Below are 17,875 nucleotides of genomic sequence, written 5' to 3'. Positions count from 1 at the left end.
ACACGGTTCGACATTAATACTTCAAGTCTCTACTTTACCTTCCGATCATCAGGTACCAAATCCTGAAGCACCTTCCTCTTGGGCCATTCCTTGGCCAGTTCAGCAGAAGCCAGTTCCTGCAGGTGGTATACAGCTATCTTGGCAGAACGCCTCTGAACTCGACCACCACTCTTTGGCTCCAGGCTCATCTCCTTTAAGCACTCTGGCTGTCCTGACTCTGGAAAGAATGAGATCTGCAAGAATGAGACATAGCAGAACACAGGCCTGAGAAGTGGCTTCCATCAGAGCCAATGATTAAAGGCCATCCTTCCTGCTCTAAGTATCAAAAGCTATTTACTAGCTTGCTAACCGTTAGCATAAAGTTCCACCACCTTAATGTGTATTTTGTTGATTAAAAAAAATAAACTTCTCAGGATAAAACCTGTTGTTTTGATAAGTCAAAGTGGTTAAAGGTCAAGACATGGCTGTGTGCTAAGACAGGACCCTCGACCCATATCTCATACTACATTAAAAAAATCAACTGAAAATGAATTAAAACATAAACCATAGAACTGTAACAACTTCTAAAAGAAACCAAGGGCGAAAATTTTGTAAGCCTGGGTATGACGGTTTCTTGATGTGTCACTGTGGCTAGGCTACAGTCATCAGCTATTCAACCAAATACTAATCTGCATGCTGATGGGAAGGTACCTTGTATAGATCTAATTTTTAAAGTCCAAAATCAAGTAGGAGAGGTGTGAGAGAAGAAAAGGAAGGAGAGATTCAGAGCATGAGAGACTCACTACGTCTGCTGCCTTGACGATGAAGGGAACCAGGGAATGCACATGGCCCTCAGAAGCTGAGAACACTTCCTGGCCTACAGCACGCAAGAAGTGAGGCCCTACAACTGCATGGAACTCAACTCTTAATCTTAAGGAGCCTCAAAACAGATTCTCCCCTTGAGCCTCCAGAAAGGAATAGCCCTACTGACACTTTGATGCCAGCCTGGTGAGGTTCTACACAGGGGAGTCAGCTGAGCTGTGCTATACCTGAACTTCTGGCCTGACAAGCTGAGTTAATACAGCTGTGTTGTTTAGGCCATTGATTTTGTGATTTTTTTTTTTAGAGCAACAATAGAAAAACTGTACCTTGGGCTGGGCAAACATATCTTAGATACAATAAAAGCATTATCCATAAAAGGAAAAAAAACATAAATTGAATGAACTTTATCAAAGTTAAGAACTCTACTCTTTGAAAAATGCTATCCAAAATGAAAAGCTAAGCTGGGAGAAAACATTTATAAAACATGTAGTTGGGGGACGCCTGGGTGGCTCAGTTGGTTAAGTGGCTGCCTTCGGCTCAGGTCATGATCCCAGCGTCCTGGGATCGAGTCCCGCATCAGGCTCCTTGCTCAGCTGGGAGCCTGCTTCTCCCTCTGCCTCTGCTGCCCCTCTGCCTGCCTGTGCGCTCGCTCGCTCTCTCTCTCGCTCTCTGACAAATAAATAAATAAATAAAATCTTTAAAAAAACACAAACATGTAGTTGGTAAAGGACTTCTGTCCAAAATACATGAAAAAACTCAGAGTATTTTTAAACCTCAACAGTAAGACAATGAAATTCCAATAATAAAGGCTTTCAAAGGCCACTTCACTGAAGAGGACAGACACTTCACTAAGGACCCACATTGCCAACAAGCACATGGAAGGATGGTTAATGTCATTAGTCATTAGGGAAATGCAAATTTAAACTGCAGGGAAAGACCACTGCATACCTAATAGAATGGATTAAGAAAAAAATGACACTGACAATAGCAAGTCCTAACAAGGACACAAAAAATCTCATTTTGCCAGTGAGATTGCAAAATGGCAGAGCCACTTTGAAAAACAGTTTGGCAGTTTCTGGGGCACCTGGGTGGCTCAGTGGGTTAAGCCGCTGCCTTCGGCTCAGGTCATGATCTCAGGGTCCTGGGATCGAGTCCCGCATCGGGCTCTCTGCTCAGCAGGGAGCCTGCTTCCCTCTCTCTCACTCTGCCTGCCTCTCCGACTACTTGTGATTTCTCTCTGTCAAATAAATAAATAAAATCTTTAAAAAAAAAAAAAAAAAGAAAAACAGTTTGGCAGTTTCTTATAAACATGTATTTATCATTTGACCTAGCATTCCCATAGCTAAGTATTTACCCAAGAGAAATTAAAATTTGTTTTCACAGAAAAGCCTTTTATGTTAATGTTTATAGCAGCTTTATTCATAATTGCCAAAAAATGGAAACAACCCAAATGTTCTTCAACTGGTGAATGGATAAAGAAACTGTGAAACATCCATACAATGGAATCCTAGACAGAAATAAAAAGAAATAAAATTAATGATACATGCAACACATGGATGAATCTCAACTGTATTACGCTAAGTGAAAGAAGCCAGACTCAAAAAGCTATACATTGTATGACTCTGTTTATGATATTCTGAAAAAAAGCAAAACTATAGGGACAGAAAATAGATCGGTGGTCAAAGATCTAGATCATTCTAGATCGTTCAAGATCTTGAATGTGGTGGTGACTACACAACTGTACATATTTGTCAAAACTCTTATGACTATACACTAAAAAGGGTGAATATTAATTACCATATGTAAATTATACCTTGAAATGGAACTCTAAAAAAAAAAAAAAAATGAGGTAGGGCAAGCCTAGAAATCAAGAAAAAAAAGTCAAGACAAAAAAATTGGGACAGAAGAACCAGCTGGACAGAGATTTCCACAAAATTTCTAGCTAAAGAGGAACACCTTAAGCTTTAGAAAGATAATCATGAGTCTACTTCTACAGATTATACATTGAACTTTGATTTCTCTAAGCTAATTATGTTCAAAAGGCAGAAAAAAGAAAACCAAGAAAAAACAAGAGAAAACAAAAGCATTCAAAGATTAAAAGGGGATACAAATGAGGAACTAAGGAGGTATGGGAAATGTCAGGGTTAGTAGTCACCACGAAACAGATCCCCCAAACAGGGTCTGGAAAGTAATCAGTACTCACAGGCCCATGCTCTGACCTCAGGTGATACGCAAGTCCAGCCTTCGATTTATATGGCTTTCCACAATGGTGACATTTCAGGGTCATCTCCTCCAGCTCTGCAGCCCCTTTGCCACATTTTCTGACATGGTACAGATATCCCATGATGCTGGTGAAGCTACTAGAGCAACTCTGAACACAGGAGAGAGGCCTGAACTATAATCTTCCATCTTTTGACATGATCTCTCAATTTCTAAACAGCCACAGAAGACTCAACCACCACACCCTATAAATAGATCCTACGACATGGCTAGACCCTCTCCAACACTTCCCGTTAGCACGACCCTTCCCTGTCCCTCGTCCCTGCCCTAACAGCTGTCCTGTCTGCCACCAAGAGCGACATTCCGTCAGTTCAGTCAGCATCCAGTCCGCTAGCACTGTGCGTCTCCTCTGCCGCAGAGGTTCCTCAGGACTCGACCCCACCCCAGCAGCAACCAAACACCCAGCGATGCCAAAGCTCCTCACGAGGAGATTACCAGGAGCCTTTTCATCACACTAAAGAAGGGTGGGAAAGGAACCCCTTTGAACAAAGGAAAAGGAGAGAAAAATAAGTTTGTGGAGATGCAAAAGAAAATAAAGAACTATTAATGAATTCAAAACACCTGGAAAAGCAGGAGCCAGTCTTAATGCTGGAAGGTGACACAGAACCAGGTCTACAAGAGAGAAGGAGAAGAAATGGAAGAAAGTAACAGAAAGACAGTGACTCGAGACTCCAGGCTGACGGAGATGCTGCCCCCAGGCTCTTACCTCACGCATGCACCTGAGCTTGCCCAGTCTCTTTAGAACTGTCCGGAGCCGTTCTCTCTCACTTGGCTCGTCTATTTCATCCCCAGCCTTCAAAATGGGCTAGAAAGCAAGAGAAGCAAACGAGCAGATGATTCACAGGAAAGATAGATACAGACAGAAATGGTATCTTAGGAGAATCAAGGACTGGACTAGCACCTAAGCCGAGGCCCATGAAGCTTAGTTATCTGACTCCTGGCTTTCTCCATCTTCTCCTAGACAGACAAGGAAGCAAATGCAATGCAAGTAAGAGTTCAGAGCCTCTGGCTTCCAGGAGATGAAACTTTGGGGCTAACGTAAACACAAAAATACCCACCACAACAGCTTCACTGTGCATAATTCTTCTATCGAAAGGGTGCTCTTACATGCCTGCAAAGCCCCAGAGCCTCAGCCCCTCCACGGGGTTATCCAAACTCATCTATGTAAAGACATGCGAACCCCCCGCAGGCTCATACGGGGCAGGAGACACCTTACCAAGCTATTGTGATTTGCCATGACGTGATACTTCATCCCTGCCAGGGAACGAAGCTGTTTCCCGCAATGATGACAAGTGAACATTTCCTACAAGGAAGAAATACTGCTCAGTGCCAGGCTGTTCAACAGAGAAATAGAATGTTAAAAAGTCCTTCTCAGATACTCTCAACCATATCTCCTTTCACTCCCAAACTCAACAGTCAAGGCATCTCAAAATCCCACTACCTCAGTGTCATTTCCTCAAGGACAAAGAAGGAAAAGCAACCCAATTTGGAAGAACGACCATTTACTAAGTGCCAATATTTGCCAAGTAATGGAACAGGCCCTTTGCATGTATTCTTTCTTTCTTCTCCTCTCAGGGACCGCACAAAATTATTTTCTCTCTCTTATAAATGAGAAAACCAAGGCCCACACATGAAAAAGTTAAATGACACAACAAATAAGTGGCTGAGTGAAGATTCAAACCCAAGTCTGTCATACTCAAAAGCCTCTGTCTTCTTTCTAACACAATGCTGCGGCTGCTCCACAGGTATCAGCATACCCAACACAGAAGAGAGAGCTAAGGTATGGGGAAAGAGCATAACTGTCACGAAATGCCACAAAATCTCTAACCTGTTTGCAGGTCTCCATGTGTTTCTTTAAGCCCTCTATGGTCTTCCTCCCCACTGCCTGGCAGGTAGGACAGGAGACGCTGCCTTTATCCACAATTTCTAAGTACCACTGTTCCTCCAAACTGCCTACAAAGGAGAAAAAGCAACACCTCATAATCTGCAGCCTTCTCCTGAAACAAAAAGCACAATCCTGAAACTTAGTAAAAGTAACATAAAAATGGTTTGTTCCCTTCCTGGGGAAAAGACTCATTGCGTATAATTTCTAGAAATATTTTTTTCTCAAGTCAGTGAGGAAACACCTACTCAGTTTCCCATGATAAAAACCATCTGGGCACCACTCAAAAACCCAGTGGCTTACAGAACTGGGCAACATTTTTTTCCTAGCTTTACTGAGGTACAAGCCACGATGGGCACCACTTTCAAAGCCGCATATAACAATGGGATTCAGAGATATTCAACAGCCAGTTTGCTGAGTGTTTCCCGTGTGCCTGAAACTTTGTACAATGTTCTTATCCCATCTAATATCTACGAAAATTTTGACTGCCTTCATTATCCCACTCAGAAACAAGGAAACCGAAGCTTGCAGAAGTTAACTAGAAGGTGGCAGGCCAGAAAACCAATTAAGAGCCAAACCTTCCACAAGGGTCTGACAGGCCTCCAAACCCATGCCCTTAGTAACTGCCTCCTTAAAGAAACTCTCTGCTACATTATCCCTTAACCACCACCAACAACAACAAAGACAGGGTGTGAGAACTAGATACTCCAAAGCTTCCAACAGAAAACATACCTGCTGCATAAGCTGGTGGTTCCTTCCGAATACGACGAGCCTGGGATTTGGGATTAGGTTGAGTTTTAGGCCGTTGCTTCCTCCCTGACGCAAGACAGAAACTTGAGGCCCGACAATATCAACTTTGCTACCCCATCTCTACTGCCAACATCTCCTCCCTCATGTTCTCAACACCCTGTGCCCCACTCCCTCAACCAACGGACTCCCTTAAGTTGTAACAAAAAAAAACTGGTAGAGTCAGGCAGGATGGAAGCCATTCCATGCCAAAAAATCAAAGGGCTCAACAACAGTGCTTTAAGGGCCAAAACCTAAGGTCTCTCTTGTACCTCTAAAGAATAAAGCCCAGGCACCCACAGAAAGAGAATGAGCAAAGTTACTCCCTTACCATAAAGTTTATGCTTCTTCTGAGGAAATTCTCGATAGTCTTCATCTTCTTCCTGCCTGGGTTTCCTTTTTCCTTTGGTTGATACTCCACCTGACCCTGAAACACCATACAAAACAAACAAACAAAACCCTCAGTGTGGTTTACAAGTGAACGTCTCTGACCTGCCTTCAGAACTTCAGTCACGAAACCATCATAGAGGAAGATCACAAGCCTCACAGAAGTGGTCGACATTTTTAGGGAAGTTGGTAACACTTCACTAACTTATTCAACCTCCCCTTTTCCCTTTTTCTGATTCTCTACCCAAGTGATCAACTATTCCCCAATGAGTAGTAAGAGCCTTCAGGCAATGTGCTTTCTTGATCTTGATTCAAAGCTAATACAGAAGTAGAACTGCTCCAGATAAAGGGCTACTAAGGACCCTTGAGACTATGCCCACCAAGACAATGACACCCAGAATTGCCCTTACACCAGCCCCTAAACTTCAACAGAGGATCAAACTGGAACAACGGGAAAGAAGTTCAAATCATATGAAGAGGGAAGGCTGATACCAGTCTAACCTAGAGGAGTGAGATCAGCAAAATTTCACTCTAAAATAGGAGAGTTCATAAAGTTGAATAGTATGTGGCAGCCTAACATAAATGTGAGATACACATGTGTGACATTTACAACAGCTACCTAGAGATTGCTCTGCCTTTGACATAAGACAGAGATACCTTCAACACGGGAAGCAGCAGCTGGCTTGACCCTTCTCATCTTCATCCAGTAGGTAGATTTTCGGAAGGACGGTGGAAAATCACTCACTGGCTCACATGATGAGGCAGATGATGAACCACTTAAGGAGTCATCGTGAGGGATAGTGTACTGGAAACTATTATCCTTTATGGAGCACTGGGTCCTGCTAGTAATATGAAACAAATAGACATACCACAAAGGAGGATCTGGAGTAAAGTTCCTGTTAATTCTTTATATCATAAGAAGACAAGTTGGTTACCTACGCAAAAACTAAAAAGCCTGATAATAAAAACAGACCTGAGATTGTACTCTAACAATTACAACAGTTGTGATTAAAGGCAACATATAAAATTATTACACTTCATTGTAATAAAAGCGGTCCACATTAATGATCACTCTGGAGCCCAAGTAGGCACTCTTTTCTTTCTTTTTTTTTTAAGATTTTATTGGGACGCCTGGGTGGCTCAGTTGGTTGGACGACTGCCTTCGGCTCAGGTCAGGATCCCGGAGTCCCGGAATCGAGTCCCACATCGGGCTCCCAGCTCATGGGGAGTCTGCTTCGCTCTCTGACCTTCTCCTCGCTCATGCTCTCTCTCACTGTCTCTCTCTCAAGTAAATAAATAAAATCTTTAAAAAAAAAAAAAAAAGATTTTATTTATTTGGGCGCCTGGGTGGCTCAGTGGGTTAAGCCGCTGTCTTCGGCTCAGGTCATGATCTCAGGGTCCTGGGATCAAGTCCCGCATCGGGCTCTCTGCTCAGCAGGGAGCCTGCTTCCTCCTCTCTCTCTCCTCTCTCTCTCTCTGCCTGCCTCTCTGCCTACTTGTGATCTATCTCTGTCAAATAAATAAATAAAACCTTAAAAAAAAAAATTCTTTAAAAAAATAAAATTAAAAAAAAAAAAAAAAGATTTTATTTATTTATTTGACAGATCACAAGTAGGCAGAGAGGCAGGCAGAGAGAGAGGGGGAAGCAGGCTCCCCACTGAGCAGAGAGCCTGATGTGGGGCTCGATCCCAGGACCCTGAGATCATGACCTGAGCTGAAGGCAGAGGCTTAACCCACTGAGCCACCCAGGCGCCCCTAGGCACTCTTTTCTAGACTGATCAAAGAAAAGAAAGTAGTGAAAGTAATAGGATATTCTTTGATACTTCAGAGGATCCTTCAGTAACCAGGTATGTCCAGGCCTCCCAATTTCTCTGACAGAGAAACAGTAACTAAATACTATCCCTGAGAACAAAGAAGGAAAAGCAGAGTTTGTAGGGCCCTAGTCTGATCCATCTTCCCTAAACACTGTGTCAGCACTATCCTGTCTTATTTAGGCAACATGATTCTTAGCTCCCAGCCTTCAAGGGGCTACCTTATCTAAGGTAAGCTGGCTGGAGAAGTCTGGTATACAGCTGGATCCAAATTCCCAAATCTAAGACCAATCAGTATGTAGTTAAGAAACACTCATCAGTAACTAGGTCGTTCAGAATGCACAGGGGAGCAGTAGTTCTCAAAGTGTGGTCCAAGGACCTCGAGACATCCCTTTTCCAGCTGAAGATCCGTGTGAGGCCTGCCTTAGGTTTACGGTTTAGAAAGACCATTCTGGATGCTGTATGGAAAAGGACTCCTGGAGGAGGAGTGAATACAGGGAGAAGGGCTAGCAGCTCAATGTAACAGTGTGGATAAGAGATGATAAGGACCTGAACTAAGGTTCTGTAGCAGAGGTAAGTTGTCAAATTCAAGATAACACTTCAGTGGTAGAGCTGGTAAGAATCACGTAGAGGTTTGAGGTGAGATGGAAGTAACACAGGTGACCATTCTTAAGAATGTATGTTAGTAAAATATGATACAGGCCCACTATGGAATACTAGGTAGTTGTTGGAAGCAATAAACCATTTCCACACATAGACACATGAGCATAACCAAAAGAGCATACTGCTGAATGAAAAAGAAACAGCTAAACATCTGATTCTTGGTTTCAGCAGCTCAGGTCATGATCTCAGGGCTGTGAGATGGAGCCTTGCGGTGGGCTGGGTGCTCAGGGCTGAGTCTGCTTGACACTCTCTCTCCCTCTCCCTCTCCCCCTCCTCCGAGTGTACACGCACACTCTCGCATGCATGCTCTGTGTGCGTGCCTGCTCTCTCTCCAAAAAGAATTAAGTCTTTAAAAGAAAAATAAAGAAAGAGCAAGACTTAATATCAATTTGGTAAATTAAAAACAAGTATACACATAAACAATACTGGCTATTTTATAAGGATTCATAAATACTTAAGGACAAATATCGAACTTGTTAACACAGTTGTCTCTGGAAGGGAATGGAAATGGAAACAGGAAAAACAAAAAACAACAGGGACTGATGATGTCAGCAAGCTAGGAACAGAGAAGAATGTTTTTCCATTCTCTGCACGAGATCCCAAATTACGAATTTAATACAGCAAAGTCCTGATTCCACCGTGGTGCATAAGGCCACCACAGCTCATCCCTCCTGCTGACTACAACTGAAAATCCTGGACTCTGAAAAGTAAACAAAGTAGGTGGACTATAGAGAGGTGTCAAAACTGGGAGAAGTGACTCACATGGGTGTGTTGCTCCATTTTGTTTGTTTTCCCTCACAAGCGGCAATGCAATAAGGGTGGGCCCCATTTGCAGAGTAGCATGGGCAGTCTAAATTGCAACAGAAACTCTCTTTCTGGCTACAGAAACCAGGAAAAGGGTCTCTACAGACTAAAATGTGTGAGGGAACTGTGAAGAAGAATTGGGCAAAGACGATGATCCCATAATTCTGTGTAGGAATCCACACAAGTCACAGCTTAATCTGAACTACGTATGTTTGGAGTATACCGAAACCAGTTTAGCAAAGGCTTTGAGAAATGAAACAAGATTTGAACAAACTGCACAAGTCTCAGAATAACCCCTGAACTGCTAGTAAAAGATAGACCCAACGTATCAAAAGCTTGGAGAAATGAAACAAGACTTGAAACACAGGAAAAAGTCTTAGTCAAACCCCTGAGCTGTTCAAGACCGACCTAAACCATCATAGCAAAGACTCAAAGAATGGAATTAAGATTGACCCAATGCCCTCAGAAAGCAAGACAGAACTTATGGTCTGAACAGTAAACAGGTTACTTGCTAAAACAAAAATAGCAATGATCCCCCAGAAGATTCTAAAAAGACCCAAGGTCTATACAAATAACATTCACAATCTCGGGAATAAATTGCAAAATTATGCAATACACAAAGAAGCAGGAAAATCTACATAATTCCAAAAGGAACAGATAATGAACAAATGTCAACCTCAAGATGTTAGAACTATGAAAGATTTACAGGGACGCCTGAAACACTGGGCGTATTACTGGGTGGTTCGGTCAGTTAAGTATCTCCCTTCAGCTCAGGTCATGATCCCAGGGTCCCAGGATCTCTGCTCAGCGTTTCCCTTCCTTTCTCTCTGCCTGCCTCTCTGCCTACTTGTGATCTGTCTGTCAAATAAATAACCACTTTAAAACAAAATTTTGACATTATCTGGTGAGGTTTTCAAAATATGTAGATGTAATACATATGAGAGTGTAACTTAATGGTCAGCAGACAGGGGGCTGAGGAATTCTACAAGGTTGTGAGGCTTCTAGATTTAAGCAAAGTGGTAGTATAATAATAACTTTAAATAACCTATGAAACAGTAGGTATATACATTGTATTTCCTAGAGCAACCACTACACACAAGAAACAGAAAAAAAAGAAAAGTAAAAGAGAGAGAGATTAAAAAAATCAATAAACTAAAATCGGACACCAAATATTCAAATAACCCAAAATAAGATATAAAGTACAATACGAAGGGAACGAGAACCAAAATAAAATGGTAAACCTAAATCCAACCATATCAGTAATTAATTTAAATGTTTATGGTCTCAACACTCTAGTCAAGAAGGCCAAGACTGTTAAAGAATGAATAAAAAAGCAATACTCTAGTACAGTTGACCCCTGAACAACACAATCTGAACTATACGGGTCCACTTATACATGATTTTTTTTTTATAAAATACAGTACAGTATTGTAAATGTCTTTTCCTGGTAATTTTAATATTTTCTTTCCTCTAGTTTATTTTAAGAACACCATAGCATATAATATACAACATACAAAATGTGCAAATGAACTGTTTGTGTTATCAGTAAAGCTTCCAGCCTACCGTAGGCTATTAGTAGTTAAGTTCTGGGGAATTCAAAAGTTATATGCCGATTTTCAACTGTGTTAGGGTCAGCATCCCTAACCCCTGTGTTGTTCAAGGGTCAACTAACTGTATACTGCACCTACAAGAGGCACACCTTTTCTTTTCTTTACTTTTCTAAGTTTTATTTATTTAAGTAATCTCTATACCCAATGTGGGGCTTGAACTCAGGAACCTGAGATCAAGAGTCAAATGCTCTTCCAACTGAGCCAGCCAGGCGCCTGCGAACTATCAATATAAAGATATATACAGACTGGAAATAAGTGGATGAAAAAATTATACTTCACAATCAGCAAACACAAGAAGGCTGGAGTGGCAACTCTTATACTAGATAAAACAGACTTCAAGGCAAGAGTATCACACAAAGATATAAAGGGACACTTCATAATGATAAAAGTAATAAATCATCACAAAGACATAATTATTCATTGTGTGCATCTAGTAGTACAAACTCAAAGGTAACAAAGCAAAACTGACATAATTAAAGCAAAAAAAAAACAAAAACAAAAACAAAAACAAACAAACAAAAAACACCAGACAATTCTACAGTCTTAGCAAAAACTTTAAGACCTCCTCCTTTCAGGAACTGGTAGAATGAGACAAAAATTCAGTAAGACATAAAAGATGTGAATAACACTATTAGCTAAACTACTCTAGACTCACTTTATAGAACTACATCCAACAACTACAGGATACAGTTTTTTCAAGTAAACGCTGTGCATTCAACAAGACAGTATATTCTGGGCCATAAACTTGAATCTTAAAAAGATAAAAATCATACATGTATTCATTGACCACATCAGAATTAAATTAGAAATCAAGAACAACAGGGGAACTAAAATTAAAAAAATAAATATTAAAATTAAACAATCTACATGAAATTAAACAATCTACTTGAAAATAATTCATGGGTCAAAAAGAAATCACAAGAGAAATTACAAAATATCCTGAAGTGAATAACAACAGAAATACACACATCAAAATTTGTGGATTGCAACCAAAGCGGTACCTAGAAGGAAACTCACAGCTCTAAATACTGCTATTAGAAAATTAGATCTAGGGGCGCCTGGATGCCTCAGTGGGTTAAAGCCTCTGCCTTCGGCTCGGGTCATGATACCGGAGTCCTGGGATCGAGCCCCGCATCGGGCTCTCTGCTTAGCAGGGAGCATGTTTCCTCCTCTCTCTCTCTGCCTGCCCCTCTGCCTATTTGTGATCTCTGTTTGTCAAATAAATAAATAAAATCTTAAAAAAGAAAAAGAAAAAAGAAAATTAGATCTATAATCAACCATAAGATTTCATCTCAAGATATCTTAAAAAGGGCAAAGTAAACACAAAGTAAATAGAAGGAAAAATATAATGGAGAGGAGAAATTCATGCATTAGAACAGAAAACAGAGAAAATCTGATTCTTTGAAAAGACCAACAAAATTGACAACCATGAGGCTAGACTGAGATAATAGCAACAAGCAATTAGCAATGAACTTAAAAAAACTGTCATTTACAATAATATTAAAAAAAAACACCTAAGAATATATCTAACAAAAGATAACCAAAAAAATTTTTTTCAAGATTTTGTTTATTTATTTGACAGACAGATCACAAGTAGGCAGAGAGGCGGGGGGGGGGGGGGGGGGGTCGATCCCAGGACCCTGGGATCATGACCTGAGCCGAAGGCAGAGGCTTTAACCCACTGAGCCACCCAGGCGTCCCTTTAATCATTTTTAATGATACATTTTAAATTGTTGATCTTCAAGGCACCCAAGTGGCTCAGTCAGTTGAGTGGCTTCAGCTCAGGTCATGATGTCAGAGTCATGGGATAAAGCCCCAAGTCCAGCTCCACACTCAGCAGGGAGTCTGCCTCAAGATACTCTCACTCCCCCTGCCATTCCCCCCTCTCTAAACTAAATAAATAAATCTTTAAAGAAATAAAAATAAATAAAACTGTTGGACTTCAAACACGCCATCAAGATATTGATGCAAATCAGAGATTGGAAGAAAGTATTTAAGACATATCTATCAGACAAAGGAATTGTATTCAGAATATGATTTTTAAAAATACTACAATTCCATAGTAAGACAAACAACTCAAATTTTTTTAAATGGGCAAAAGATATGAACAGGCACTTTCCAGATGATGATGTATGAATGGCCAATAAGCACATGATGTTCTACATCATTATTTATTAGGAAAATGCAAATTAAAATCACAATGAAACACCCCAATACACCCCTAAAATCGGCTAAAATTGAAGACTTATTCCCATACACTGGTGGTAGAATAGAAAATAATGCCACCAATTTGGGAAATAGGCAATTTGTTAAAAAGGTAAACATACTCCTGACATAAGACCCAATCAACGTAAGATGGTAAATCTTAGTAAATAAATACCATCTTAGGTATTTATCAAGAGAAAAAAGAAACAAAACATTTTTCCACATAGAGACTTGAACGTGGAAGTTCATAGCAGCTTTATTTTAATAACCTCAAAATGGAAATAACCCAACTATCCATCAAAATAGATGGCTAAACTAATCATGATATATCTATAATCAAATTCTGTTCAGAAATAATGATTTTGAGTGAAAAAAATCATGCAAAAATCATTGAGTGAAAAAAAATCATGCAAAAAGAGAACATATTATATGATTTCATTTATATAAAATCCTAGAACATGCAGACCACTATATGGTGAAAGGAAAAAGGTCAGTGGTGTCTGGGAACAGGAGTAGAGGAGGGAATGGATTGCAAAGGAACCCAAAAAATTTTTTCAGAGGGATGGAAATGGTATCTTGATTGTGGGGACACTGTTTTGGTTATTTACATATACCAAAGCTGATCATACTGTACACTTTAAGTATGTATACTATAAATATGAAGTTTACTGTACTTCAATAATACCTCAAAAAATATTTAAAAATTTTTAATAGGAATTGGCAGGTCTCTAGGGCCAAAACCCACCATCCAAAACAATGGGAACAATCTCTACTAGGAACACTTAATATCAAGTATCAAGAAGCCATTAAGAGTCAAGTCCCATGTGACTCCCCCTGATAAACTGTCCTCATAGGAATTTCTTTACTGTCAGTGCAGGACTCAGATACTCCCATACCCCCTCTCATGAATAAGTACAAGCACAGTAATAAGTAAATAAATAAATATCAATAGTTCATATAATCAGTATGATTAACATCTTAGAAATTAAATCAATATGATAGGGAATCCCTCCCTATAGGTCTCTCTTATTTCCAAAGGAAAACAATTTATCTAGTATTTTACAACACGTGTCATATGACAGTACTTGATTGCTTCCAGAAACCCAGATTAATTTCAAACTTCCCTTCCCATAAATATGGCAAGAGAAAGACTTTGGTTTAAAGAATATAATCATAATTGTAGTGACTTCATAATTTCTTGTGTGCAGCACACCTTTGGGTCTCAGCTTCTAACCACAAGAGTGAAAAGTTTAACCAATTGTCAACTCCTTTCTGATCTACCAAGAATTTTCAGAGACCCTAGTTCATTCTCCAGGTGCAACTACTTAGACTTCATTAGAAAATTATTTCAGTTCATCTCAGTTTCCTTTACAGCCTCCGTTCATTATACCCAATCTTTAAATGCTGATGTTCTCCAGGGTTTCATCCTCTAGCCTCTTTTAGTCTCACTTCTCACCAATGGTTCTCAATCTCTTACAAAGGATTCCTATGCCCTAATTCCAGTGATTCTGAGTCAGAATAATAGACAAGGACCTGTTAATCTTTATACTTTTTAAAAGTTAACACTTTCTATTCCATTAAAAGCTTTTATCTGTTCACATTCTGTTCTCTATGAAAACAAAACAAAACAAAAAAAACCTTTTCCTTCTGGCTAACTGGATTATTCCTGGACTTTCAAGTGTGTTTAGGAGTGACTTGCTCAGGTAACTCTTCCCTTCTAAACTATCACTCCCTTTTCCCCAAGTGTTATATTAAATTCCTGTTTTAAAATATTTACTTACACCTTATCATGTTGATGTACTTGCCTATCTCCCCTTTTAAACTATTCTGTTTTTCTTGTCTGTATATCTAACAGAGATATGTGTTATAGTCCATGAGATATTCAGCAAATGCTATCTGAAGGAATTAATTCCTTCCAATGAATACCTAGTTAATAAGAATCTCTTTTGTACCAACCAATAAAATATGGGAGAAGTTAGCACGTTCAGTCTACGAAATAATAAACCCGCCTTAAAGCCAAATAGTCTGAAAATAAAAGGATTTCTTAGAGCCATTTTTACCAGTCCTTTCCATGTTCATCAATGTATTCATGAGTATATACTTGATGTCTGAAGACATGCAGGGCTTCACTGTCAATTCGTTCCATTTTTAATATAATTCATACTTTTCAAGCTAGGTTCTTCCCCCCTACATTAGGTTTAGACCTGCACTGTCCAATCAGGTAGGCACTAGCTACAGGTGGCTATTTAAATTTAAGATTAAATACAATTGAAAATTCAGTTCCTCAATCACACTGGCCACATTTCAAGTGCTCAAAAGCCATACGTGGCTACGGTCCTGAACAGTGTGGATACAGAACATTTTCTCATCATCACAGCAAGTTCTACTGGCCAGCACTGGCGACGCAATTATAAATGGATCCCAGAAAACCTCACTTACTTCTTAGCTCCCACGATCTTCGTGCTCCTCTGCTGCTTAAAGGATGTGGGTTCCGGTGTCTAGCAAATCGCAAGCACATGAGTGAATGCTAGGGACCTCTGAATCCTGACCACAAAAAGACGAATCCCCCTGTGCCCAGAAGAAATATAGCTCTCCCCCCGCAACTACCTCCAACGGAAAAAAGGCAAGACTTTTTAAGAAAAGTGTGTCGTCCTGTCTTCCTACAGAGTTAAGGCAGCTGACACCACCGTAGTCTTCACCATAGCCTTCACCATTCCCAAAGCCCTGTCCCAGATAAAGGTTCTAAAGGGATGCGAAAAGAGAGGATACGGATATGGGAGGTACTGGAGATATAAAAGGAACAGAAATTAACGGGCGAGAAACTGAGTCCAAGGAGGTGGGCAAAAGTCAGCGTTAAGTGGGGGGAAAAAAGGGAGACAGATCCGACCTAGAAGGGTGGGGCCTACGATGGGCTCTGATAAAACCAACTCCGAGCACGGGACAAAAGCGAGGGGCCGCGCGCGTGTTGCGGGCTCCACAGCGCTACCCCTAAGGCATAACGGCCAAACCGAGAAACTCACGGCGGGCACTGCACCGAGTCTGGAAGACATCACTCCCTCTCCACGCCTAACAAATCCACCCAAGGGCTCCGGCCAGACCAACGCCACTTCCGCTCTCCTCTCCGCTCCCGGATGTGGAGTCAGCGCCGCGGATCCCAGGTCTGAAGGACTACTTCCGCCTGGCCGCTTCCAAGGGGGATGCGGCAGGAGTGAGTCACGTGACACGACTCCCTCCGCTGAGACCCCTCCCTGGGAAGCTGTAGGTGGGGTTTGGAGCCCCAAACAGGGCTTCAGGGCCCTTTTCTCGCGTTCCATCCCTTTGCGCGACACCCAATATCCCTTCACCCTCCGTTCCCCGCTGCAGCACGACAGTGGTCTTTCTAGGTGGAGATCAAATATCGCCCCTTTATTTATCTTAGAGAAATTACAGACCCATTCCCGCCCTCCCTCCCCCCAGGTAGAGAGGCACAGAGGCTCTTGGATTGCTGAGGGTGCAGGTATCCGAGGCAGTGGCTGAGCAGGAAAGAAGCCAGAAAAGAGGCAGGTGGTTGAAGGCTTGAGCCAGTCAGTGAATAATGGGGATGAATCTCTTCTCTTCTGTTAGCTTCAGGCCTCTAAACTTGGCCTGTTTTGGAGTATTTTGTGTGTGGTCCCTAGGAGATGTGTTGGAGGAGCCCTTGCAATCTTCAGACAGACCATGTCTGACCCTGTCCCCTAGGGAGAGTGTTTGAGTCTCTCCTTAGCGATACTCTGATGGGTTCTCGCAGAGGGACTGAGATGTGTTTTGTCACACCAACTGTACTTTCCCTTTCAAGATGGATCTATTGGCTCTGCTCAGAATGACTGTGTCTGTTTCTCTCAGAACGACTGCGTCCACTTCTTTCAGAGAGACTACAGTGAGTTATCTCTGAGGAACTGCGACCGCTCCTTTCAGAGGGCCTGTGCTGTCTTGTCCCCAAAAGGACTATGTCCTCTCGCCTTTAAGGGAATGTGATGGGTTTTCTAAAAGAGACCGCAACTGCTCCTCGCAAGTAAATTGCGACATCTCCTCTTAGAGGGACAGCAACATCTCCTCTCAGAGGGACTGTGACATCTCCTCTCACAGGGACTCTGATGACTCGATTCAGAGGGACTGTGATGGCTCCTCTGAGAAGGACTTCGATGGCTCCTCTCAGAGGGACTGTGATGGCGCTTTAGAGAAGGACTTTGATGGCTAATCTCAGAGAGACTGTTATGGCACTTCTGAGGAAGACATTGGGGATTCTCTCAGAGGGACTGTGATGTCTCATCCGAGGAAGACATCGATGGCTACTCTCAGAGGGCCTGTGCTGTCTTCTCTCAAAAGGACTATGTCCTCTCACCTCGAAAGGACTATGATGAGTTCTCTGAAAGAGACTGCAACTGCTCCTCTCAAGGGGATTGCAACAACTCCTCTTAGAGGGACTGCGACATCTCCTCTCAGAGGGACTGTGACATCTCCTCTCACAGGGACTCTGATGACTCGATTCAGAGGGACTGTGATGGCTCCTCTGAGAAGGACTTCGATGGCTCCTCTCAGAGGGACTGTGATGGCGCTTTAGAGAAGGACTTCGATGGCTAATCTCAGAGAGACTGTTATGGCACTTCTGAGGAAGACATTGGGGATTC

At 41.5% G+C, this 17,875-nt stretch overlaps 1 protein-coding gene across 4 annotated transcripts in view; it reads right to left on the bottom strand.

The window, feature by feature from the left end:
• Nucleotides 1-16,387, bottom strand: part of ZNF512 (zinc finger protein 512) — a 29,276-nt gene extending 12,889 nt beyond the window's left edge. The window contains exons 1-10 of one of the 4 annotated variants that reach the window (XM_082745086.1): nucleotides 16,250-16,386; nucleotides 15,669-15,727; nucleotides 6,794-6,978; nucleotides 6,081-6,176; nucleotides 5,696-5,779; nucleotides 4,910-5,034; nucleotides 4,298-4,384; nucleotides 3,788-3,886; nucleotides 3,005-3,172; nucleotides 39-233 (exon numbers count right to left, since the gene is read on the bottom strand). In XM_082745086.1, coding sequence (XP_082601212.1) covers nucleotides 39-233; nucleotides 3,005-3,172; nucleotides 3,788-3,886; nucleotides 4,298-4,384; nucleotides 4,910-5,034; nucleotides 5,696-5,779; nucleotides 6,081-6,176; nucleotides 6,794-6,978; nucleotides 15,669-15,727; nucleotides 16,250-16,279 — 1,128 coding nt within the window. In that variant the 5' untranslated portion in view covers nucleotides 16,280-16,386. Of the gene's footprint in view, nucleotides 1-38; nucleotides 234-3,004; nucleotides 3,173-3,787; nucleotides 3,887-4,297; nucleotides 4,385-4,909; nucleotides 5,035-5,695; nucleotides 5,780-6,080; nucleotides 6,177-6,793; nucleotides 6,979-15,668; nucleotides 15,728-16,249 lie in introns of all 4 variants that reach the window. The other 3 variants (XM_082745087.1, XM_082745088.1, XM_082745089.1) reach the window with 3 other exon arrangements.
• Nucleotides 16,388-17,875: the final 1,488 nt, after the last annotated feature.

The sequence above is a fragment of the Mustela nivalis genome (assembly GCF_964662115.1).
Source record: "Mustela nivalis genome assembly, chromosome: 8".
NCBI lineage: Eukaryota > Metazoa > Chordata > Mammalia > Carnivora > Mustelidae > Mustela > Mustela nivalis.
The sequence above is the reverse complement of the archived record's forward strand: the minus strand, read 5'-3'. Positions and strand labels throughout refer to the sequence as shown.